The 27,271-nt window shown below is 37.0% G+C and overlaps 1 protein-coding gene across 1 annotated transcript in view; it reads right to left on the reverse strand.

The window, feature by feature from the left end:
• The window catches only part of LOC135080909 (hemicentin-1-like), a 160,152-nt gene that overhangs the window by 41,759 nt on the left and 91,122 nt on the right, over positions 1–27,271 (reverse strand). Inside the window, exons 4-6 of the mRNA XM_063975639.1 lie at positions 10,927–11,037; positions 10,307–10,510; positions 8,884–9,035 (exon numbers count right to left, since the gene is read on the reverse strand). Coding sequence (XP_063831709.1) covers positions 8,884–9,035; positions 10,307–10,510; positions 10,927–11,037 — 467 coding nt within the window. The remainder of the gene's footprint in view (positions 1–8,883; positions 9,036–10,306; positions 10,511–10,926; positions 11,038–27,271) is intronic.

Below are 27,271 nucleotides of genomic sequence, written 5' to 3' on the forward strand. Positions count from 1 at the left end.
ACCAATCGAAGTATATAGAATGTCCTCAATGATTTTTGGGGCCACTTCCAGTCCGTGCACTGCACTGTATTTAAAAAATAAAAATGCACTTGATCATCAGCACCTGTATCCTGATGCTGCACAAGCCATTGTAAATAATCATTATATGGATGACTATTTGGGAAGCCTGGACGACGTCGACGGCGCCGCTCGTCTGGCAGCCGATATAGTGAAGGTACATAGCTTAGCTGGCTTTGAGATGAGATCGTGGGTATCTAATAAACCGGAGGCGTTGTCCTTGCTGCCGCCTGAGCTGTGTAACCTTACCACACCAAAAGTAGGCTTAGGTCCATCATCTTCCTCATCTAGCGTTTCATCATCATCAGACTGCATTAGAATTTTGGGGTTGTCTTGGAACATTGTAGAAGACAACCTATATTTTCGGATTGACGTGCCCGAGGAAATCCCATCGCCACTTACGAAGAGAGCAGCTCTCTCATTACTAATGCGAGTGTACGATCCTCTTGGGTTTCTAGCTCCGATCGTAGTCCAAGGGCGTATAATGTTCCAAGACTTATGGAGAAAAGGGGTTTCATGGGACGAATCAACTTCTGCTTCTATCGTAGCCAGCTGGTCATCATGGCTTCAAAGGCTCGCTGAAGTTAAAACCTGTTCAATTCCACGTTGGTATCAGGCTTTCCATCATCACCAGAAACCCGACTTGGAGTTGCACGTTTTCGCTGATGCGAGTGAGTATGCATACGCGTGCGTTGCATATTGGCGTTTGAGTCTTGGCAATGACAGCGTTCAACTCACCCTAATTGGTGGGAAAGCTCGACTTGCACCATTAAAGCCTGTGTCTATGCCCAGACTCGAGCTACAAGCTGCCTTGATAGCTGCGAGGTTTGCAAGTTTCATCATTCAAGCTCATAAACATAAACCATGTCGTGTTACCTTTTGGTCCGATTCCATGACAGTGCTTAGATGGTTGCGAAGTGACGCCCGCACTTTTAAACCCTTTGTGGCGCATAGGGTTGGCGAGATTACGGAAATTTCAGACGTTTCTAATTGGCGGTACGTGCCCTCCTCTGATAATGTTGCGGATGACGCCACGCGCCCTAGCACTTCTAAATTCGACACGTCCGCTCGCTGGTTCACCGGACCTTCGTTTCTCTTAGAACCATCATGTCATTGGCCTTGTGAACCGTCGAGTGAGGTCCCATTATCTCGTGATGACGAAGTCAAACGTTCCGCTACATCAGAAATAGTGGGACAAATCAATGTTCAACCGCATGAACTACCTTCACCGGTCGTTGCGGACCATTCAAGGTTTTCTGAATGGTTGCGTTTAGTTCGTAGTACGGCCCGCGTTCAACAATTTATTAATTTAGTTCGGTTGCGTTTAAATTTGAGACGTCAAAATTCTAAATTAACTTTGAAGAAAGAACTCTCAAGAACGAAGAACTTTCATCCTTTGTCGGCGGAGCTTATCGAAGAAGCTGAGAAGAGGCTGTTGTTAAAGAGTCAAATTGACAGCTTCCCTGATGAGTTAATACAACCTGGTCATCTTTCACCTCACTCGAGATTAAAGCATCTTGATATACGTCGTTCATCAGATAGTCTTCTCCGCCTCGTCGGGAGGATTCTCCGTGCTCAAGACGTAGATACGGAGCCTAACCCCATAATCTTGGACGGAAAACATCATATCGTGCAACTCATGATCATGCACTTTCATAAGCGAGCCGCCCACGCTAATAATGAGACCGTCGTAAACCAACTGAGACGTGAATACTTTATCCTTCACCTGAGACCTTCCGTGAAGAAAGCTGCCAGCTCTTGTCTCTACTGCCGAATTAGAAAGGCTCAGCCACTTATACCTCTGACTGGTGACTTACCTGAGGCAAGGCTTGCACATCATCAAAGGCCATTCTCGAATGTGGGGCTTGATTATTTTGGTCCAGTTTCTGTCAGCATCGGAAGAAGAACTGAAAAAAGATACGTCGCGCTGTTCACGTGTTTAACTGTTCGAGCGGTGCATCTAGAAATAGTCGCAAGTCTCACTACTGATTCTGCTATCATGGCTTTGAGGCGATTTATAGCTAGAAGAGGTACCCCCTCGCTCATCTACTCCGATAATGGGACTGCTTTTGTTGGAACTAACAACAAGCTAACAGAAATATACGACTTCGCTGCTAGCAATAAAATCGTATGGAAGTTTATACCACCAATAACTCCATCGATGGGAGGAGCGTGGGAACGGCTGGTGAGGTCCGTCAAGACTGCGCTATCGGTAACCCTAAAAGAACGATCACCCCGCGAGGAGACGCTGCACACGCTTTTACTGGAAGCAGAAGCGTTGGTCAATTCGCGTCCACTTACTCATGTTCCCGTGGCGCCGCACGAAGATCAGGCCCTAACACCATTCCATTTCCTTATTGGAACAGCCACGAATGAACCAGTCCTGCGTCCTGTTTCAGACACAGACCTTTGGGGACGCACCCAGTGGAAGAAAGGGTTAAGGTTAGCTGACCATTTCTGGAAGCGATGGGTTGATGAGTACCTTCCAACACTCGTACCAAGACGCAGCATACCCCCGCAGCCAAAGGTTCAGCTGAAAGTTGGCGACCTTGTCCTAATTGGTGATGGAGCTCTTCCTAGAGGAACCTGGCCCCGAGGCAGAGTGACCGCCGTGTGGCCTGGATCACGGGGAGTCGTCAGATGCGCTGACGTTGCCACGAAAGGAGGCACATTACGTCGCCCCGTCAGGAAGCTGGTGCTGCTGCCGACTGTCGCCTGACTGCTTTATGGTTGCTTCACACCGCGGGGCGCCATGTTGGCGACAGACCTTTTTTATATGCGTTTTTTGTATTTTTTCTTTTGGAATGTTTTTTATATTTTGACGCTTTGTTTTTTTACTTTTTTACTTCAGTTGTTCATTAAACACCATTAGACAAAGACGTGTTTCAATATAGTACAAAGTGAACATCTCCAAATCAATTAAATATACAATAGGTATAGTAACGGGCACACCCGGTGCCCAACATAATAGATCTATCATAAATTACAGAACATTATTGCTATATTTGGGATTGTACTCGTACTAGTCCTTTTAAGAGCTTTTATAAGTAAAAACAGGTTGTGTGCTCAATTTCCATGAGGACAAATAACTCGCAGTTTATTTTTTTTAAACACTTTAACACACATAAACAAACAATAACACCTGAATATTAACATACCATAACATATTTTTTATACTCCTAGTCTTCCCGCCACTTAATGTAATCATGTAGACTTGGAAGAATAAAGTTCAAGTAATGTAAAGCATTTTTTTTTCGTCAGGATATGCATGAAATTGCATACCCACTGGCCCGGGGGAACCAGCCAGTCAGGTGGGCAGGGCCTACTCACTAAAACCTGACGGTGTCCTCCCAAAGTCTTTGGGACGGCCCGCCCGCTCGCTCTGTTTGAGCAAGCGACGACTGGCTTCAAGGGTATGTAAAGCAAGCACAGGTATCTAAAAGCTAAGCATAAAGCACCTTTTCATCGACAAAATCATAAATCAGGAAGACGCTGGACGCAGGCGGGATTGGTCAACATGGAAATCATTGCAGGAGGCCTATGTTCATCAGTGAACAGACGTCGTATGGTTGAAAATGATGATTATGATGATGAAGCATAAAGCAACGAGCTATTATAAATCTTCGCCTGAGTTGTAAGTTCAATTTAGTTCCACATTTATTTACAGCAAAACCTTTTAGACACAACAATAAACGCGCAGATCAATCTAAACTAACGTCAAACGTTAAAACAAACGGACAGACTACACACCTGTTTATGTTTTGTTGTGTTTCGTTATAATGTGATGGAGCGGTTTTCAAACACAGAAATGTGTTTTCTTAATTAATTTTCGATAACAGCTGGATTTGTGTTTGCAAACGAATCAATTACTATTTGGTCATTAAACTATTTTTGGAAGTTAAACTGTTTTTAAGACAGAGCAGGCAAGCGGTAGGTCTCAACTTAGGCATTTTTTTAAGTTTAAATATTCAATAACCTTATTATCTGATGAAACCTGAAGAAGATGATGAAGAGAGCCATAAAACGCCTATGAAATGTCTGACTTTATCAACCTTCAGCAGTTACTACCCGTACGATGAACAATACTGTATCGTGTTTATGTAAAAAGAAAATATAATTTAGTACCGGGGAACACTTCAATTACCGCCACGACCTCGGCCCGAGGATCTCATCGTTGAGTGACGTAATAATACCTGAGACCGCATTTTTACCGGGACTTCTTTACGCACACTTGGACAAAAAAATTCGAATCTTCCCGGTCGAGAATCAAACCGGGATCTACAAGTGTCAAACACTCAAGACGATTCACCACTTTACTAGGCATTGAATTAATAAGGGTTTTCGCGATTGAAAAATCCGCCAGATGGCAATACGTAGACGCGAGGTCCAAATGCTGCATGATTGGTTATTTTTGACATGACATTGACAGATATGTCAAAATCCACCAATCACGCAGCAGTCATACCCTACATCCACGTCCCGCCATCTGGCGGATTTTTCAATCGCGAAAACCCTCATTATCTCATTTTTATTGTGCACTGTTTGTGTTATAGCAATTACTTACTGTTTAAAACTATAAGCATAACAGTGGCAAGCATTCCCATCAGTGGACATCATCATCATCAATTCATTTAGTTGCTTTTCAGGAGCACGATCCTCTCTAATGTATCAGAGGCAAATGTCTAAGTGAGATATTTTGGCCTACACTCCTCATGCTTGCCAAACGGGCTGGAGACGCTTGATTTTCGCAAAGTCCCTACTGATTCGCCTGGGAATCCGATCCATGGTCATATTCTACGCTGTCGAGACCACACGAAGACTTTGTCTAATTGTATTATGCCTATAGACCTGTAATTAACTTCGAACTCCTCCTATGTTCTTCTAATTAATTTCGTTGCGGGTCCAATGACAGTTTAACTTTCTCCGGGACCAACTTGACCTTCACTGGTTGGGTTTTTATGGCGGTCAAGCTGTAGATCGTGGCTACACAGGATTTGCAGCGGTGGGAACGAGAGGTGGGAATAGTCCCGTTATAGGCCTGTAAGTCCTGTAACTTAGTCCCTAAAAAGGCAATGACGCCGACAGCTCTACTTTGAAAGATTATACGGAACGTGGAACGTGAGACGGTCCATTGGGAAATATAATTTACGTTCTCGGGATAAAATTTTACTCAAATAATTCGGCTTTCTATTAGTCAAAGACTTTTTAGAATCGGATCTGTAGTCCCATAGGTACGGATTGTACAGTTCGATAGCTGTTTCACCTACTATAAAATGACGAATTTTCCCAATGGATATTACCTTTCTGTCTATTTAGCATAAGATTTGAAATTGATTGGGAAAAGTTAGCATATTTGGTAGGTATTAAAAGTAAATGGAAAAATGTGTATATTTACTTAAAAAATGGACACAATAATTAAATTATAAAGCTTCTATCAGCGTTATTAATTTAAAAGGAAAATTATTGGCAGCTGTTAATTAGTTTGGAATCTATTAACGAATATAATTAATTTTTAATCTCAAAATATTATGTTGCTTATAATTTTACTTTATGAGATTTAATAGACACGACAAAAACAACTGTATTACTGTGTATCAAAAGCAAGTGTTTTTATTAATTAATAACCAAGATGACGAGCATATCCTTTCAGACAGTGTGGGGGACATGGCAGCGAACACAACACCCATTGTATCTCCATAACAAGCTGTCATGGCGTCATAAAAAGCAGCCTTGGTGAAATATAGACGCACAAAATTAATGCCAGGAAATTCTAAGAAGTACGAGTAACATGACTCTTTCGTGGCGTGCGAATGTATCTAAAGCCGTGATACCCGAAGCGGTTAAGATCTCCAAGGGTCTATGCAAAGGAAGAAAAATAAAATAAATTGAGGTTTCTTGGTATGGATGAGGTCTAGGTATAATATCGTAGTGTATAGATTTTTGCTTTCTAGGAATAATCTTGTAGAATATTGACGTCCATATGATGAGACAGTTCAACTTATATGCTACGCCATAAGGATTATACGACAACCAATTATTGTCCGGCCAAAAGCGAAATACTCTCTAATATGAAAGTCTAATTTACTCGTTAAGTCCCAGTCAAATACAATGATCCGCTACTTGAATACAAGAACTGAAGTTACAGTCCAAAGAGTGGTGTGGTGGTTTGTAAGTTAATTTCAGCACCAGATTTGCCCGAAACTTTGTACTCACGCTTAATGATAAGGCCTTTCATTAATAGGGGGCTGCGTCCAGTAGGTGGTTCAAACTACAACTCAAGATCTACATCTCTAATCGAATTAGGAAAACCCCGGATCTTAAGCAAGGTAATGTTGTAGAACTTGACCACAAGAGCTGTACCGCTCTTGCACTTGGTTCGCGGCGAAATACGGATTGTGGATTGCTCGCTCCGCTCTGTAATTTAGACGTACATGTCCACAACGTTAAAATCTGTTATTTGCAATCCAGCTACTCCAATGAAACAGATGAAATTCTGGATTTTTTATTGCAAACACAGTACCCGTTACGCCACACACAGTTTTACTGTTTTGGGCTCTCTTGCTAGCCTATTTATTTATATTAGGGAGACCAGGGTTTATATAATTACTTATTTTACAATAGGTACAATAGGTCCCCACGGATAGAGATGTGGTGGATAAGTAAAGAAAATATACAGGGTTTCTCAAAAAGCAATTGGCTGTTTCATTTCCCAAACTTATAAGTGTAAACAGAAATTAACGCGATCATGCTTTAGGTATACCTAAATTTTTGATCAGTCTAACATTTAACATAGTTGCTGTGACTGTGAAATCAGTCTGACTAACAATGCCTAAACATCTATACGAAAGGAATATTTTCTATAATCTACCCTATATTATTGCTTCTCTAAGCAATACTACGCAGGCCGCTACCAATCGATCAACATGGAAAGCATTGGGGGAGGCCTATGTTCAGCAGTGGACGTCCTATGGCTGAAATGATGATAAAACAATACTACACTCTAGCTAGATCGACCGAGTTCATTTCTCTAAACTCACTGACGCGTCCATATACTGGTGTCTACTCAGACGCGTACCTGTTTCGTGATTTGAATAATTCGATATAGTATAATTCGTTGCTATCACAAATAATAGTAATATGGTATAAATTCATAAACCTACAAAATTGGTCAAACAAAAAAACAAAATTGGTTGGGTAATTTTAACTATGATAGCAAAACAAACTATTTTAAAGAGTATTTTTCAAATGTGATTTGTCCTAGTTTTTCACCAAGTTTGATCACGGACGCATTAAGCAGTAGGCATTCTATGGATTCTGACATGTTTTTCTCTAAACAACAACACAGTTTATTTTCTATGAAGAAATTGTACCCACAAAAAGTTGGTTCTTCGAAGTCTCTTGAAAATAGGTATTTTTTAGTACGGATCGGATAGGAATAATCTTCAATCAATGTATTTTCAAAAGTATTTTCACTTCTTTGAAACAAAAATAAAGATTAACAGAATCAGAGCCTAGTAACACAGCTATTTCCAAGAACAACTATAAATAAACTTCCATCTCAAAAAATCTTTTTGTTATGAAAAAATATTATTTAATAAAAGAAGAGATTGATTAGATTGAGATTTAAAAATAAATGTTAATGAAATGTCTTTTTATCTTACCTACTCAAGTCTTATTAATTTATGAGCTATTCGGAATAAAATACCACACCTTTTCTGTACGTTTTCTTGATCATGTAATTGGATTTTACAACAGTAGAAGAGAAAAGTAAAATGTGTACTTAATTTGTAATGCGTAGTCCTAATGTGTCTCTTTTAAATAAAAAACACGTTGAAGAAACTGTAATAGGCATTTCTAATTGGTTTTTGGTAAATAAGAGAGGGTCTTGCTCCTATAATGGAGACCAAAAATTATGATGATGACCTATGATAAATCATTTTTATGCTGTATTTCATACCTACCTATAAAGTGTACTGTTTCAGTACCAAGTTTCATAATGCCTCGAAGTCTAGACAAATTCGTTATAATTTACCATCCCCCATTTATCAAGGCACCCGAACTTTACAAAAGACCTACGATACGACCTTTTGTTCCAGTAACCAAGAACTTGTGTTTTATCTAACAAATTGTTACTTACCAACTTTGTAAGGTTTATGTTCGAGTAAATCTTTCACCAACAGAATATCTAATATTAGGAGTTTATGAACAAAAATACAACCGATTATAAGTTGTTAAAGTGCCGTCTTCTCTTCTTATACATATAAATTATGTTCATGAATAAAATTCATCACGTACTAAGACAGTGTAAACAATCTACAGATTGTTACTGTAGTCCGAGGAATTGCTGTCACAGTGTACTCTGGGACTGCTTAATCTTTACTATTTAGGTTTTATTGGTACCCAATCTGTAAATCCTGGCTACACAGGTGTTACAGCTGTAACTCCATGAAGTGGCATTAGTCTCGCATCATCGTCATCCTACGGCAATCCTAAATCCTATACGCTCTATTTTACCCTGTCTTTGGCATGTTGAAATAGCAAGCTGAAGACACACAAAGGGCACGTCATAACATCTGTCACAGAACTAATAAGGGTTCGAGGGTGACGTTAAACAAATTGTTGAGTGGAGACCGCCATTCAGCAAACGTAGAGTTAGAGTGCCAACTTCCAGGTCCCTGGCAGAAGCTGGATGCGACAAGTCGCTGGCAGAAACTGTACGCGACAAGTCGCTGGCAGAAGCTAAATGCGACAAGTCGCTGGCAGAAGTTGGATGCGACAAGTCGCTGGCAAATGCGATTAGCCTTGTGCAATTGTTCAAACACTTACATTCTTAGCACTCCTCTTCAGCTGTCGACTCCCTTTCCACCAGGTGACGGCTGCATCAGGCCTAGAGCCCGTGGTCTTGCACTCCACCTCGTAGCGCCGGTCCGCTGACACTTGGGAGCTCTTGTTCAGGATCTGCACGGTCAGTGGCCTTACTGCAACGGAGATAGGTCAGTGGTATTGTTGGACTGATGAACAAATATTGAATACTAGCGGTCGCCCGTGACTTCGTACGCGTGGATCCCGTTTTACCGCCTTAAAGGTTGAATTTTGCAAAATCCCGTCTTAGTGAACGTTGGTGTTCACGGTATTACGTTCTAAAAGGAACCCCCATGCAAAAATTGAGATTCCTAGCACTTGTAGTTTCTGAGATTTTGTGATGATCTCATCTCACTGACTCACGTCAGTCAGTAAACTTTCGCTCTTTACTTTTATTTATGTTGAGAAATTATAACAATCAACGCCCTTCAAATCAGACTGGCTTTCACAGCGAAACTTAACTACTGAACAAAAAGTAAGAAAATTACATATTATTCTATAAAATAGGCTAAGAATAGACTTCAGTTTAAAGTTTCTATGAGTATTTTAATTCATGTTTTTGTTCTTCATTTTATCAAAAAGTAATTAAGTGTTATTGTAGAAGGACAAAACTTTAGGAGTTCTTAACTAGACTGTCAATAAAGTCTAGCTTAGATATACCTACATTCAAACAAGTCATACATTGAATGTTGAATATTAAGATAAATGTTTGTTTTAAATGTGTGGTTAATTACTTTGGAGAAGAGCTCTATCCAAAAGAGATAAGTTTGTACATTCTAAACTTTAACTGCAATAAATCATAATTAGTTATTGAAGTTAATTATTCATAGCGAACTTTAATGTTAGCTAGAAACCTGGAGGCTTATTTTACATTCATGTGAATTCCAATTCTATACGAAATAGGCACAAAATGTTGATTAAATTTCCACAAAATGAATATCATCATCAGGTCATTTAGTTTCCACTGTTCAAACACTCTCAAAACCAAAGGCAATGAAGGATTTTAAGGCCTACACTCACTAACTACTGAAGAGTTGAGGAGGCCTGATGTTCGCATATTTCTCAGTTGCCTTCTACGACATCCACGGGAAGAGTATGGGTGATCCTATTCTACCCCACCGAAAGCACACGGTTCTGGAATGGAGGCCGCGTACCGGAAAACGCAGCGTGGGACGTCCAAGGTGGACCGACGACATCGTAAAGGTAGCAGGGAAGCGCTGAACGCAGGCCGCTACCAATCGATCAACATGGAAAGCATTGGGGGAGGCCTATGTTCAGCAGTGGACGTCCTATGGCTGAAATGATGATGATGATGATGTTGAAAGCACACGCCAAGAATGTGTAGGTATCTATAGTTCTATACTAGGTCAATTTGCTAAATACTCACAATTAATGTCAAGTATAAGAAGCTTCGTCTCTGGCGGGGCCAAGTTGGTGTTTGACGCTTGGCAGACCAGCCTCGCATTCAGATGCTGTCGCCCAACGCTGGGAAACGTTAGCGCGTTGATAGTGGCGCCATCTGCTCGGTATGAGAACGAGTCGTCGATCACCGTGTTCTCCAGGTACCAGGTCAGACGAGGCCTGGGGTCGCCTGATGGAAGAAAAAAAACAACAAAATTACTGATAACAAAATTATGAATTAGAGCCAACGGTGTGAACTGGCACGATTTAGTTAGACGGTCTGGTCGCTATTTAAAACCTACAAAAAAGTTCTGTAATAGTTATGAGTTTGGGAACATTGTTTACTGAAAACACAATAATTTTATATTAGGCCTAAATTAGGTAAGCAGGCGTATTGTTATAGCAGGTGGAAGTAGTTATTAAATATTGAAAGAAGTCGACCACAATAATTAACATTTTACATAATAGATTCTATTAATGGACCCACTTCTAGGTAGGTAATAATAGTTTTTTCTTGCTAGGTATCTAACAAAGAGTTTCAGAAATAGAGGTTTTAATTTTATTAATAATACTACTAAAATAATGTGTATTTTATCAGATACATACCACCGTATACCTCGCAGATGAGCTCTAGGGTGTCCCCTTCGTTGTAGGGCTCCAACAGTCGCGTTTGGTCCCTGGTCTTTGCGTCCATTATTACTGGCCTGTTGGGTGGAGCTGTGAACAAATTTTCACATTATAAATATTACATTACATTTAACCAAAAGTGTATGAAAAACTGGCACCTGCTTCGGGAATGGGTTTTGAAGATAGGCCTACTTTGGAAACTCTTCTGGTGATAGAGATGTCAGTAGATGGTTATGATCGCATAGCATCAGGACTGCGAACCTCCAATTGTTTTTTTTTTGGCCTTCACTTTCGTGACTGTAACATTCTCTTCTGAATTTTACCTACACAGTGGTTAGTAAGCAAATACTCATTAATGTTGCTTTCCAAAGTGCTAGAAACTTAAACCAAACGTGAACGAGCGTGTTTAAATAATGTATCAATTTAGGTATTCAAACAGCAACTCATTTCTTGCTGTTTAGGGTAATTGTTGAAGGCAAACACGTAACGTAACACGGTAATTTAATACAGAATTCGGCTAATTGCTTGTATTTTGTGAAGAGTTATCGCCGGGGCGGAACGATGATATAAAACGAAAACGATCGTCGTTAAATTCTTGGACCCTTTGTTATTTCAATGTTAATGCCGTTTAATATTCGCTAAGGACATTGACATTTTTGCCCATTTGCGCATTAATTGTATTGTCTTTGGACAAAAGCTACCACTGATCTTAATTTTAATGGAATGTAAGCTTCTTTTGATCCCTGTCGAATGTTACAACGTTAATAGTTACAAATTACAATTCAAGTCAAAACTGAAACACTCCAAAAACTGTCCAGCGTAGGATCATGACCTTTTTACTATTTATAAGTAACTAATAGTAGTTATACTATAACAAATAATATTCCCATTGACCACTTATTCTTGTGAGATCACACCAATATTCCAGCTTTCGAATCAACAGTTCAATTATAAATGAGCGATCCACTTAATGTGACTTACCTACATGGGGTGGCCATTTACATAAAGTCAAAGTCAAAGTCAAAGTCAAAATTTCTTTATTTGTTTAGACTAATAAATAGTTCTTACAAATCGTCATTTTGCTCTTAAGGAGCCTCTACATGTCTCATAATCTTTTTACCCTACCAGCGCTTCGAGACCAACATTTGGCAAGTGCTGAGAAGAAGCGCCGCAACAAACTCAGTCACCACTGTCTGCCGGTTAATATAAATAAATAGAAATAGCAGTAGTAGGTACATTCGATTCAGGAGCAGTTCACTGAATTTACCATGCATTCTTGTATCTTATAAGAATGGGTATACAAAATTGCGTGGCATATTAAACAAGGTAGTGACGTGCTAATATCTAGACTTACAGATTACATACTCAAATACTAGTAGAAATGACTCGCATACATAAGTTGGAATAACTTGGATTGACCAGTCCCCGAAAGCAGCGCCTGTTCACAGACATGACGAGTGAACCAGCCATCGCTTCACTCGACCATATTAGAGGGAATGTAACGACCCGCCTCACTACGCCACCACCCCAGAGACATTTTAGTGAGAATGACAATACCAAGTTATCTCTTAGAGAAAAAAAAAAAACTAATAATAAAGCTAAGTAACAGTCCAGATTGAGAAGCATGACACTATAACATTTTAGAAAATTAGATTAGTTTATACATTACTTTTCATAGCACGATTTTAATTCTTTTTAGTGCGAGCATGAGAGGACCATAATCCTACTCCCAGGATGACTTATCATTAAGAAAATCTCGAGTTGTATAATAGGCTTTTTTAAGCATGTGATCTTTAACTATACCTTTAAATTTATTGTACGGTAGCTCTTTATATTTATCAGGGACTTTGTTATAAAAATGGATACCTTGTCCCATAAAGGTGGCAAACACTTTATTAAGTCTAAAAGCGGGTATAGCCAATTTATTTTTATTTCTAGTATTGATTTGGTGAATATCACTTTTCTTTTTGAAATCATTAATATTTTGTTGAATAAATAGAATACAGTTTAAGATGTATTGTGAAGCGGCCGTGAGAATGCCAATTTCTTTAAACAATTCTCTAAGGGACGCTCTTGCTTTCATTTTATACAAGTATCTTATGGCACGTTTTTGCAGAATAAATATTGTTTCAAAATCTGCAGCTTTGCCCCATAGCATGATTCCATATGACATTAGGCTATGAAAGTAGCTAAAGTAGACTAAGCGAGCTGTTGAAACATCGGTTAATGACCGTATCCTTTTTATTGCAAAAGCCGCTGAGCTGAGCTTTCCCGCCAGAGTTTCTATATGGGAGCCCCACTGGAGTTTTGAATCCAGGGTAATTCCCAGAAATACAGTAGATTCTACCAGATCGATTGCATTATTATTAAGTTCTATTTGGGTACTAACTGTTTTTACGTTAGGCAAAGAGAATTTTATACATTTTGTTTTCTTTGCATTCAGTTGTAGATTATTTGTAGTGAACCAACTTAAAACTCTTGTTAGTGCATTATTTACATCGTCAAAGTTATTTTTACTTCTATCAATATTAAAAATCAAAGATGTGTCATCAGCAAATAACACGATTTCGCAAGAGTCTTTAACAAAATATGGTAGATCATTAATGTATATAAGAAACAAGAATGGACCCAGAATGGACCCCTGCGGAACTCCCATTTTCACAGGTGACCCAGAAGACAAAACACCATTTATGTCGACTTTTTGAACTCTAAAGTTTAAATAGGATTGTATTAAATCCAAAGCCGAGTCCTTTACCCCATAATAGTGCAGTTTGCGAATTAGCGTTTGATGTTCTACGCAGTCAAAAGCTTTTGAGAGATCACAGAAGACCCCTAGTGCATTTTGAGAATTTTCCCAAGCCTCGAAGATATGTTTAAGTAGTGCAACCCCGGCATCGGTGGTGGAACGACCCTTGGTAAAACCATATTGTTCACTATGAAATAGTTTATTAGAGCCAAAGTGAATCATAAGTTGCTCCTGTATGATTTTTTCAAAAATCTTGCTCAAGGCGGGCAAGATAGAAATGGGTCTATAATTGCCAGGGTCGGTTTTGCTACCAGACTTAAATAATGGCATTAGTCTCTACTGTGTTTCATGAGGTCGGGGAAGATTCCCTTCTCTATGCAATTATTGAATATTATCGCTAACTGTGGGGAAATTATATCAATAATGTGTTTGACTATCTTGACAGAGATGCCCCAGATATCAGTTGTACTCTTTACATTTAAAAGATTAAAAGTTTTAGTGATATCTAATGGAGTAATATGTTTAAAAGAGAAGTGCGAGTCACAGGGTGTCACGTGGGTTTTCAATATTTTTTCAGCCTCGGAGGGAGATGACTTTAAGTTGGCAGTTGTTGCTGAAGCTATATTAACAAAAAATTTGTTAAAAGCTTCTGCTACATCTTTATCTGCAGATATCAAATTATCGTGAACTTTGAGAGAAAAGTCATTATCTCTTGGTTTTAGTTTACCAGTCTCTCGGTTGATAACATTCCAAGTTTCTTTTATTTTATTACTGGCGTTTCCTATCTTGTCCCGAATATAAAAAGACTTAGCCATGAAGCAAACTTTCTTAAAAATTTTTGAATACTTTTTCACATGCTCAAGAAAAGATATACTATTATTATACTTTTTCATGCCATAAAGCTCATATAACGTATTTCGACTTTTGTATATTCCCTTAGTAGCCCAGTCACTAAACTTAGATTTGGTATTTGGTTTTAATGGCTTTACAGTAAAAACTTTGTCATGTTCGGTTTTAATACATTCGAAAAGGTTATTGTAAAGAGCATCTGGGTCTCCCTGGACGTACGGCACTAAATGCAATTTATTTCCAAGATTATTCTTAAAACGTTCTAGACGACTAATGGTTACAGGTCTACATACGGCATTTTTGTTACTTGTATTATTAGAATTATTAAAAATAAATTCTACTTTAATACCACAGTGATCTGACGTAAGATTGTGTATGACAGCTTTTTTGTCAGGGACACAGCTAGAGAAAATATTATCTAGACAAGTAGCTGTGGTTTCCGTAATTCTAGTTGGCTCCTTAAATTGACTAAACAAATTAAATGACTTAAAAAGGGAAAGTAGTCTTACAGAATATGATGATGAGCTATCTAGTAAATTGACGTTAAAATCTCCACAAACTAAGACCTTTTTGTTGCTGTTACAAGTTTTATTAAGAGCATCCTCAATAGCCGCTTCAAAAATACCAAAGTCCCCAGAAGGGGGTCTATACACACATACAATGATGTAACTCTCAAGCTCGACACAGGAAATTTCGATAACACGCTCAACTGATAGCCCTACTACATCTTTGCGTTCTTTACATTTAATATTATTATTGACAAATATTAAGGAGCCTCCGTGAATGGCAGACTTCCTGTAAAACGCGCTACATAACTGATAATTATCTATGTAAAGAGAGCTTTCATATTTCTTAAGCCAGTGTTCAGTAATACACATTACATTAATGTCAAAACTTTTTAAGAAAAGCTCTAATTCTAAAACTTTGCTGGTCAAGCCTTGAATATTTTGATGAACAATCTTGAATGTTCCAGACTTGGCCTTTGTCGAGTGCCTCAGTTTAAACAACTAGTAGTAGGTACAGTCTTAATATTATTACTATTTACATAGTGAGAAATCAAATTATTAGTACCCTGATTATGATTATTTTTATGAATATGATTACATTTAATATTGAATGCAATCAAAGAGGCTAATTTATTCTTTAATTTTTTAGAGAGATACATTGTATCTACAGTCAACTTAAAGCTAGAAATAAATTTATTTATGTCAAAAAGTAAAAGTGCGTCGCTATGACGATAAGTCAGGTTATACATTAGTATATTTAAATCAAATATTTTCTTGTTGATCTTATTGAAATTATACCCTGAATTTACATAGGGTAAAGCACACAAAATTATCTTAAATTTTAATCTATTTTGCAAATCCAAGAGTTGGTCAATATTCTGAATTATACTCTTTTTATCTACTAAGTAACTATTACCATACATTATGATAACATTGGAGTTCTCATCCAATTTTTGGTTTTTACTAATTTCGTAAATTATCTCTGTAAGAAACCTACCCGGGTAGCAATAGTTCAATACTTGTGTATTCAAGTGCTCCCTGAGCATAGAACCTAACCCTTGACCAAGTTGATCAGAATAAATAAAAGTTTTCCTTTCATTACAGGTAGCACTAATTTTTTTAGGCAAATCAGTTACATTAGTTTGGGATTTAGTGAATGTGTCCTGCCCCGACTCAGATTGAGTAGACTTTGGTATTATAGTGGGCTGAAGGCCATTAATACAGTTACAAGAATGTTTATTTGATAAGGACTCAAAACGCTCAGTTTTATAATTACATAGGTCAACAAGTTCGGAAGTGGCCAGTACATGTTCATTGATTTGTTTCTGTGCCATTTCATACCGAGATTGGATCTGTTTAAGATAAACTTCCAAGTCATCGATTTTCTCATGTAAGATTAAAGTATTGTCATCATACAACTTTTTGTTTTGTTCTATTATTAAGTTGTATGATTTAAGCTTTTCTTTTAAAAGATTTTTCTCTTTCATTAGAATTGACTGTTTAGGTATAATACGTTGAAATTTAATAAATTTTTTGGTTTTCTTGATAAATTTCTTGATTTTAATATATTTTTTAAGTTTATTATTACTATTAAATTGATACTTTACTGCTGGACCGGAACAAGACACATCACATGTCAAGTCTATTATAGGTATAGTTGGATTCTTCAATTCGTGATCACTGTTAATCAATTCATTATACAGGCTCACGGTTGAGTTCAATTCTTGAACCTGTTTTTCCTCCTCCATAGATTTTATGGTTTTATGTGACTCACATAGGCTCTTTTCAAGGTCATGGATGCGATCCAAAGCCTGCTCATGAGTGTTGTTGCATTCACTGAACGAATTCACTGTTTGTTGCAACTTCAAACATTGCTCCGCTAAGTCTAGATATTTGCCATGAAGCTCGGCAAGCTCATTCTTCAGTTGTGAGTTCCTGTTTACAACTTTTTGGATCTCCTGTTCACTGTCTTCACGTTCCCGGAGCAGCTGGTCGCTGACCTCTCGTGAAGCTTTGAGGTCCAGGAGAGCCTGCCTCAACTTAACTTCCATGTCCTTCATGGTGGCCTTACGGGTCAACATCCCTGAAGCTTGTTGCAGTGAAGTTTACCAATGGAAATAGGATTTTGTGTAGCGATCCCGATCGAAGAACCGAGAAAAAAAATTAAAAAAAGGGTTTTAGTGATTTTGGCAATAATAGTAGGTGATAGACTATTAGGGATCTGTATTTTAATACTATCTTATTAGCATTTAAGAGTCTTAGTACAGAAAATAACCAATTTATAAAGTAAAGCTAAGTTATGTGGGTAGGAATTTTTTGTTAAAATAACTGGTAAATAATTTGTCTACTTATTTTCACTTATAATAAAGGATCTTTTACACGTATTGTATTATTTTACAGAATAAAGTTTAAAATTGAGGAATTCTAAGGCAAAAATAAGACTATTTACATGAAAATATAACCTCAACGTTGGGAATGTACTGTTATAATTTCAGTGTATAATGAAAAATACATGTAATTTACCCATAGATATTACTTAATTAATGAATAAAAACAATACTCCCCTGTTATTTTGTTCCGTAAATTTGAATTTATGATGATTTTTCGTTGACAGCTGACGAAATTTTGTCTTCACTTTTTTGTCTTAAATATTATGTAGTTTCGTCGTATAACATTCGTATACATTATTTATACGATATACACTTGATTTCAGTATAATTTATCACAATATTACACGAAATTATAGTAAAATAACATTAAAAATTTGTCCCGTTAAAATTACGCGTCTGACAGCTAGGGATGCCAGCGCAAAAAAAACTCATTGGTCATTATGATCGTCGACGTGTGATGTAAAGGGCTATGCGGATCAGCATTAATTGGCAGAACAATGTTTGGTAAAGGCTAACAGAGGGCATTGTTTGCCGTTCAATAAATGGTAGACCTACCAAATTATAAATCGAGTAGGTACCTAAGTAATACCAGCTTTCTAGGCCCCAGAAGCGTTAAGATTGTTATAGAACACGGATTTAAGTTCTCGAACTGTGCCTGATATCTTAGGGAATCAATTAAGTGGTTCAACATAAAGATTATTTCCAGTTTACTTTATTAATGCCACACGAGTGAACAACTAGGAGAGAGTGGCACGTACACTTTACTTACCTACCTAAGTGCCAAGTTGGTACGTGCGGAGATTTCCCCTGGTTTATTACATTACCAATCTTGTTTAGAGAATTAGTAAGAATGGCTGTTGTGTGTGTTCGGAAGTTTTTAACTGGTAAACTAAAGTGGATGTGTTTATTGCTTTGTGACACAGAAAATAATCAAAATAGTTCCGAACTTTCAAAAGAACTTTTTAATCTGCTTGTGGGAATGAGTAACCATCCACATTATAACCAGAATTCGCTATTATAATAATAAAGTAAGTATTTTATAATGTTACGTTTACAGTTAATGTTTATTGATGTTGTAATAATTAAAATTGGATTATATGCAATATTTACAATATCGGGATTCTTTTTTGTATGTCATTAAAGCTCCAATATTGTATTCCACCATAAGCCTTCTTATAGCTATTGATCTCCGATACTCCGGCTCAATTACACAATTACACGTGCCTCCATCACCGATGAATTAAAATTTTGTCCGTTAAAGTTTACACTTAAACATAGCTGGGCATTAACTCGTTAATCCGTTAATCGTTAATTAACGAAGTTAACATTTCTATTAACGGATTAACTTTTAAGTTAACTTTAAAAAATGTTAACGGACTCGTTAACTTCCGTTAAATTATCCTAAGTCCGTTAATCGTTAATCCAGTACCTACTATTTACCAAAAAAGATACAGCAGGCACGCTGAAAAACGCTAAAAAAACGCGTACTGACAAGTACGTTCGGGCTTCCAGAACTTCCAGAACCCAAAACAACAGTTTTTGTAACCAGATCACTAACGACACTTGTTAGTATGTGTGGGTGGGACAACTCTTGCAACTGAATTTAAGACCAGTTTTCCTCAACCGATTGAGCTGAAATTTGGTATACTTATGTAAGTACGATGACAATGCAATGTTATGGCACCATTGAGCTGGTCTGATGATGGAGTCATGAGGTGGCCATAGGAACTCCTAAATGAAACGGCGGCATCGCATCGAATTTGGGTTCGTTGGATTTGTTTTTTCGAGCACTTTAGTACTAGAAGATGTTCAGGGTCCTGATGATGGAGTCAGGAGATGGCCATAGGAATTCCTAAACGAAACGGTGGAAACTTATCGAGTTTGGGTTTGCTGGATTTGTCTTTTCGAGCACTTTGGTGCTAAATTGTATTGTAATTGAACCAAAGCTCTGAGATTGAGATACTACTAAAAAGTGTAAAATAAAATTATAATAATTAAAAAACTTTTTTAAAAACAAGCTTTTATTCTGAAATGCAGTTGTACTAAAACGAAAAAATAATTGTACTTATGCAAGGTTCAAATAATTTCGAAAGCTTGTAGCGCAAACATAAAAGAGGAATAAAAGACAATGCCGGAAATTGGTGTCTTTTTTTTTCGCGCGGCCATCGACCAAACCTTGTTTTTGGATTACAAAATAGTGTAATAAACCAAACTTACTATGACATGTATACCTCTAAACTCAGTCTGAACTGAGTTACGAACATTAGAAGTTTGATGATTTTCATACAATATTTGCTGTTTGCGCGCAAGTTTTGTAAGAAATTGCAACATGCCATAGTAAGTTCGGTTTATTACACTATTTTGTAATCAAAAAACAAAATCTGGCATTGCCATTTCATGCGCGATACTACAAGCTTTCAAAATTATTTGAACTTTGCATACAATTTTTTTTTTCGTTTTATTATCATGTGTTAACGGATTAACGATTAACGTTAACTTGCGTTAAATCTTGCGCAATGTAACGTTTTAACGTTTAACGAAGTTAATTTTTTTATTAACGGTTTAACGATTAACGAAGTTAACTATTTGATTAACGGTGCCCAGCTATGCATTTAAACCAATATATTTTGCGCGTAATGTTTCCAAGGAAAAGTTTCGACAATTTGGAAAATTGTGGTTTTTCTCTCATCATTTTAGGCATGTATAATGAGTAGAGTCTTAGTTTAAAATTAAGCCAATGATTTAAATTTCACCCTGTATAGCTAGCTATACCGTCATTTCTGGACAACATAACGGCTGGTGCTGAGAAAAAGTGTCAAAAGACCGTCATCTGTGTGTCCATCCTCTTATTTAGTATAGAAGATATAATATAATAGAAGATAATATAATCTGCTACAGTGCGCCCCAAGCAAACTTGGCGGGGCATTGTAGCAGACGAGGCGAAGAAAATCGGCAAGACCTGGAGCGAGATCAAACGCGGAGCTCAAGACCGAACGCGATGGAGGACTGTTGTGGACGCCCTCTGCCCCATCTAGGGGACATAGGACCTTAAGTCAAGTAAGTCAAGATATAAAGAAACCAAGTAATGGCAGCAGTTAATTTACATTATTTGAGAGAAAGTTTCAGCAGTTACATAGGTAAGCGTAGGATATACACACACACATTTTGAGGAAAAGATAAACAGTAAACACAACATCATTTATGATAAACAAATATACATTCGCTACATTATGTTGCGTAATTAAGTTTATTGTCCAAAGATTTTGTCTGCACACATTAACTATGAATACACATTGTTAGCACAATGGAAATAGATACAAAGGCATTACTTCGCTAAAAGCCCGGTGTTTTCATATGTCAGATTGTTCGTGAACTCTTCTCAGTAATATCGGGTATTGTAGTTTTTATGTGAATGGCATAAAACCCAATTTGGTTCATCAAACTCGTGTTCGAAATTGTGAAAAACAACATACAATCGAAATTGGTTCCAAAAACAAAAAAAGTTTGTTAGTTGCCAGCATGTATGGCAAATTGTTTCCAGTCCTGACGAACCTCCGTTTGCTATCTCAATCATATCACCTAAGAGTGAAAGAATAAAGCGACAAAAAACAAAGACCACATAATAGGACGTCCTTCCTTTAAAATATTAAGATTTATGCGCTAGAAAATCCAGCTCTTAAGCCATAATCCCTAAATAAATCGACTATCTCAGTCGGGACTTGTTTGTAGGTTTCACTTAGCACTTAGGTATTCAATATCTGCTAGATTTTAGGTACTATTCACATCGTAAGAGAAAAAAATAGCTAAAATATACGTCTAGCTCCTCAGTTAATACATTATTATCAGAATAGATACACATAATGCTGTTACTGCTCTTTATTTCATAATAAAATCCATCAGGTTTTGTTGTTGTTTCAGTTAGGTTTGAGCATCTTAGGCTGAGTTGCACCACCTTATTTTAACCGTAACAATGACAATAACCGGTGCTTTTTGTATAGAGTTCGACAGATTTTTGACGTTTGTCAAAGTTAAAGTTCGTTCGTTTCAGCCGAAAGACGTCCACTGCTGGACAAAGGCCTCCCCCAAGGATTTCCACAAAGACCGGTCCTGCGCCGCTTGCATCCAGGTACCTCCCGCGACCTTCACCAGATCGTCGGTCCACCTAGTGGGAGGCCTGCCCACGCTACGTCTTCCAGCTCGTGGTCGCCACTCAAGAACTTTCCTGCCCCAGCGGCCATCAGCTCTTCGAGCAAAGTTAAAGTAAGATGGTGCAACTCAGCCTTAAACTATTTAGGTATAAATAAGTACTTTGGTGTCGTTGTTATTCGGCTTTGTTTATTAGAAAAATTGCCAGTTTTTATTTTATCGACTACACTTAGTACAACAGGGAATACTTCTGCACGAGCCTCCATTATGTACCGTTGTTAGTGCCGCCATTCATTACCATCTCTTTGTCTCGCCACACGACGTTAGGCGTTAACCTGCCATGCTAAAGGCTATTTCCCAAATATAATTGTAATTTACGTTAATTTTGAACATTTACAATCATAAGAATACTGTGCCAATTAATTTGGATCAATAACGTTGACAAATGACTTCGTGGGGGAAGACGACCACCATAATATTCATAAATTAAAATAATGAGATGATGTCAATTGAGACAGAATGAGGAAATCGGTTGTTTTATTTCAGAGAAGGATATTAGGAAAGAAGAAAATATATTGAAAGCATTTTTATCATTCATGCGTAAACCATAAATTCCACGATTGTAAGCAATAAATTTTTCAACTTGATAATGATCAAGTTGAAAAATTTATTATTAATGAATAATGCATTGAAAAGTCAAAATACAATTCTTATTTTCACCCATGAGAATTCCAAGATACTGCAGGTAAAATGACTAAGGATTGGGTAAAATCAATCAAGTCCAATGAATAAGAAATACTTCTGAAGAAAAAGTTGATAAGCTAATTCATAGCAGCTTCACCGGTATTGATTGGAGCCCTCAAAAAGTTTCTTACAATTTATACGGTAGCGATAAACCAAAAGATCTATTCCAAGAAGCAAACAAAATTCTGTTTTTTTTTTTCGGCTAATCAACCCAAATTACCAGCACAAGATTCCCAAATTCAGTATTCCCGCGTCATAAAAGAAATTTACCGAATTACTTACTTTGTTATATCTGAAGTTCTGGGATAAAGCTCGCCGCACCGTAAATAATGAAATAAGAAGCTTCGAAGTTTGTTCAAACCGTGATTTAGGAATAGACACCGGAACGCGGATTAATCAGCTTTAATAAATTGAGTTTGTTAAATACCCATCCCTGAATTATAATTAATATGAAGAGTATGACGAATTGTTTAAAAAGTCATCATTTTATTTTTTTCGTCTCGTTATGAAACGTCGAAACTACCTTAATAACTCCAAAGCAATCTTTTTTTTTATGATTTTCGCAATGGATTATCGAAAAAATCCCTAGCACATAAATACTTTTAGGATTACTAATAGAATCCGATTTATCTCTATATTTCGAACAGTACCTAAGTAGTCAAATCCTTTCAAGAAACACTTTCGGCCAGTATAAATCATTCCTTTCATAGACCTTTCACTGACAAATAATAGTGATAATGCCCTAGTGATAACAGGTAAGAAATCATTCCTCCCTTTCAGACTAATGGGGGATGATAAGGCAGGTGTGCTTACGCTGAAAAATGTGACCCTTTTATCTACTTAGCTCTGGGTACGTACATACATCGTATTTATTATTTTTATCGTCATTATTCAGGCGAACGGACCGAGGTGCCCGATCATTAGTGACTAACTATACTTGCGGCTGGACATTTGGTGTAGGTAGTCATTTCATTATATCTTAGTACTTTAGAAATAGAATCGTTAGCTACGGCAGATGATATTTTCAACCAAAATCATTTATAAAAGAAAAAATGCCAAACAATAGAAAAATAATAACTCTGTGTTTCGTCGAAACCTCGAGGTATTAAGCATTCTAATGCAAAATATTTTCAGAAGTTCCAGTGAATTTTAACTTAGATAAAACGTTAAAATTTATTGATCTTCTAATTTTCAGAATTGAGCTACATTTCACTAACATAATTATTCATTTCGCAAACCTACACGTCTCGAAATCAATGACATAAACGCCCTCAGCAATAAACAATATATTTGCGCTCACATTTATAGTTTTATTTTACCTAGACCTACAAAATAATTAATGTAAATAGCTCACTCTTGATGCTTCCTTCAGGTTATATTCCTTCCAAATGAACACTAATTTACAAGGAGCAGGAAATACAGGATTCCTAGATGGTTGCCATTAGTTGGCATGCGCGCCCTCATTGCCCATTACATTCACTGTATCTACGTTATCATCAGTGGTCCATCATGACTGCCATTTGTTAGGAATGACCATCTATTCAAAGTACTACTTCTAACTAAACCAATAATTGAGAACATTTTTTATAGAATGTTTAAACTGAAATTTTACAAAAGAAATGAATTCCTTCCAATGAACTTTTGAAATGAGGCTAAAAGCTTCTGGTATTGCGTTATTTTCAGTCAAGTCACATAATTGTTTCGAAGCAGCGATGGGTTAAAATTAAACACATCCCTTTGAACTTCTAACCTAATTAATTAAACTTTCCAAATTGCAAAAGTAACTAATGACTTTAAAGACATCATTTCCTTAATGTAATAATTACAAAAAATAATAAATTTCATAGCACCTTGTAGCACAAGCATAACACAAAGTAAAATAAATACTTTTTGTATAAATCCCCAAATCTAAAACTCAAAAAAACATCGTTCCAAAATATTTAAGGCACAATCACGAAAACTTTGTGTATCATGACATCATTAAGTCCCCCAAACTACTTTCCGATCGTCGAACAAAAAGTTGTTACACGATTACCAGTAGGTAAAAAACTCCAAGTCACACATAGATACGTTTCAGAAAAGTTTTTTATAACTGTGTTTCTTTTACGATAGTTCTTTTACGGCTGCGTAGGTACAGTTTGATGGCACCTTATTTACAAAGAATAACTTATTCTGTTAACTGAAAATTGATAGCTGAAAATAACTCAACTTAGGTCGTGAGGACACAAAGTTCAAACTTATTCTTAAAAAAAACCACATATGATACATGTAAAATGAAGTGTGTGAAATTAAAGCGCAGTGATCTTATTCCTTATTCCTTCCAAGCAAAGCCATGGTCAAATCTAGAAATAAATAATTATTTTAACCTAAGGCCTTCAATGAATAATAATTTCATGAATAAATGTAATAAATCAAGATAACCTACTGACCCAAACATCGATTACACTGCACAACAGCATTTCTGATGATTGGGTTATGTTACATGATATTAGTCCAATTTTTAATGACGATTTCAAATCTGTGATTGAAATGTCTGTATCAGCTCTGGTTAAAAAAATATGACACTTGGGTCTTTTTGTAAAAAAACACTGTTTTTTTAGAGATGATCCTATTTTATGAAGTTTTTAAGTTGAAAAAACTTTCTTTTATTTGACTTCCTTGCTGATGCTGAAGGCAGACAGCTCTTCTGAATGATTCAACAGCAGTCAGCCATCATGTGTGCATTCCAGTGACCCTGATAGCGTCCCTCTATCGTACGAAGGCCCTGGTGGATTTGCTCGCCATGTTCTTCACTTAGATCCTTAAGAGTTGTGATAAAATTGTTCAGGTGATTGCGAAGAGAGTGTAATTCGATGTTTATATTACATCCAACCAAACGTTGTTCGATTTGTAAGAACAGTAAGATTTTTTCGGATTTTCCAAAAAAAAAATTAAAATGCCAAAATAACTCATTCCATATCTTTTCGGAAGACTTGAAGATCCTAAATCTCTAAAATGATCATTTAAACCATCTTGGCTACATGGTTTTGAAAATTTCCGGTCACATTCAAAGTCTCTACCACACTGACAGTTTTTGCCTCAAAATCCTCATGTGAAGTATCAACATGAGGTTCAGGTGACTTCTTAGGGTTGAAAAGACGTCTACATGCCAAACGTATGCAAGGAATTACCATTTAGTTCAATATTTTTTGGTTAATACCATTTCTGTTCAAAAATAAAAATAACAGTCGTCGCGATGGTTCAAGGGTTCCTTTCAGATCATAGCGGTTTCGTACCTAAATCTACACATATTCTTATTTGTTTATAAACGTAAAAACTCAACGCATCTTTTACACGCCTTTTGCGGAATTCAAGGCTTATCTTTCATTTCCACTGGGTCCCCAAACTAATTTTTGTAAGCCAATTTTACGAACTTTGTCACATTTAAACGGATTATTTAAACATATCCTCTCCGCAAATGAAACAAAATTGATTTAGATCATTCACACAAACACTTCTTAATGCTACCATATTAAATTATACAAAGAAAACATAGTATTTTTTGAACTGACGGCGAATTAAGACTGAAATTTAGCAATTTTTGAGTGAAAGCTATAACTCGTAAACAAGAGCTGCTACGAAAAAATGGACGGCAGATTCAGAATCAGCGACGTCAAATTAGTAAACATCATGTAATGAAAGTCAATCATCAGCCAAAAGTTGCAATTTTGTTGTGCAGTGTTATAAATCGCTTAATATTTCATTTTTATCGCTATCAGGTAAAACCAGCAGGCCTGCCCTAAAGAACGAACAATTAACAATACTCCTGGCACAATCCCAACAACTTAAAGTTATTTCGAATATCGCCTCCGATTTGAAGAGTTTGTCCCTTTAAGTCTATTTCTATTACGAGAGGGACCTTCCATTCCAGGGCTGAGGATAAAGGCTATCAAATTTTAATTAAAGTTTTCCCGTGAACAAAGGTGATTGACCTTCGAAGTGGGTAAGGGGACACCTCACAATCCTTCACGCCTCAACAAGCTGAATGCTATCTTTATTATTAACGAATTTGGTATTCGCAAAATAGAGCCAGATTTAATAATACTGAGAGTCAAAGGACCCCCAAGACACCCCTGAGGTCCATGGAATAACACCCACTGTCGAATTCTTTCATAAGCTATTTAGAACCGCCAGTTTGTAGAAGGCGGCTTTTGTTTTCGGAGAACAATAGGAAGTGATTGATGCCAACCAGAAAATGTCTAATACATTGATTTTGAATACCTATGAATAGGTACATTAATTTAAACTCTGTTGAGAAATATTAACAGTGAACATTAACGAACAAACAAGCTTTTGGTACGATACTTTTTATTCGTTCGACTTTTAACTGTGTTGCCTGGCTGAATGAATGTAACTGACAACTAGTGGCGAGTGAGCTTTTTCTAGAGGCTTTTACTCATTACTTAGAGCCTGAAAGATAAGGAGACATGTAAAGATCTCCTTTAGAGATATTTGTTTTATTTCTTGGCATTCGTAAAAATCCAATAATATACGATACCTAGGTAATATGTACGAAGAGAAACTGACTGACGGGCATATCAAAGAACCAAGCCCAAATCACGGGCCTGTAAAGGACAATGTTCGTTCTCCATACATTGTTCGCCTAAGAACCAACAATTTTGACATATTACTACCCGAAAGCGAAATAATACGATTCTGTGTGTAAGAACAATGATTCCTGATGGACACTTGCCATAAAATTAATGATTAAGAATACTAAATCACAGCGATTTTATAATATGTCGTTTATGACAACATGGCGTCTAATGTATTGTGTGAATGTATGAACGCCGATTCGCGAAAAATGTTTTATATTGTCGTCACGCCGAGTCGCAGCCAAATAGTATAAAATAATAGAACAAGTTTTAGAAATACAACTCGGCATTCCACTTTTATAATATGCC

Source organism: Ostrinia nubilalis, chromosome 18 (assembly GCF_963855985.1).
Source record: "Ostrinia nubilalis chromosome 18, ilOstNubi1.1, whole genome shotgun sequence".
NCBI lineage: Eukaryota > Metazoa > Arthropoda > Insecta > Lepidoptera > Crambidae > Ostrinia > Ostrinia nubilalis.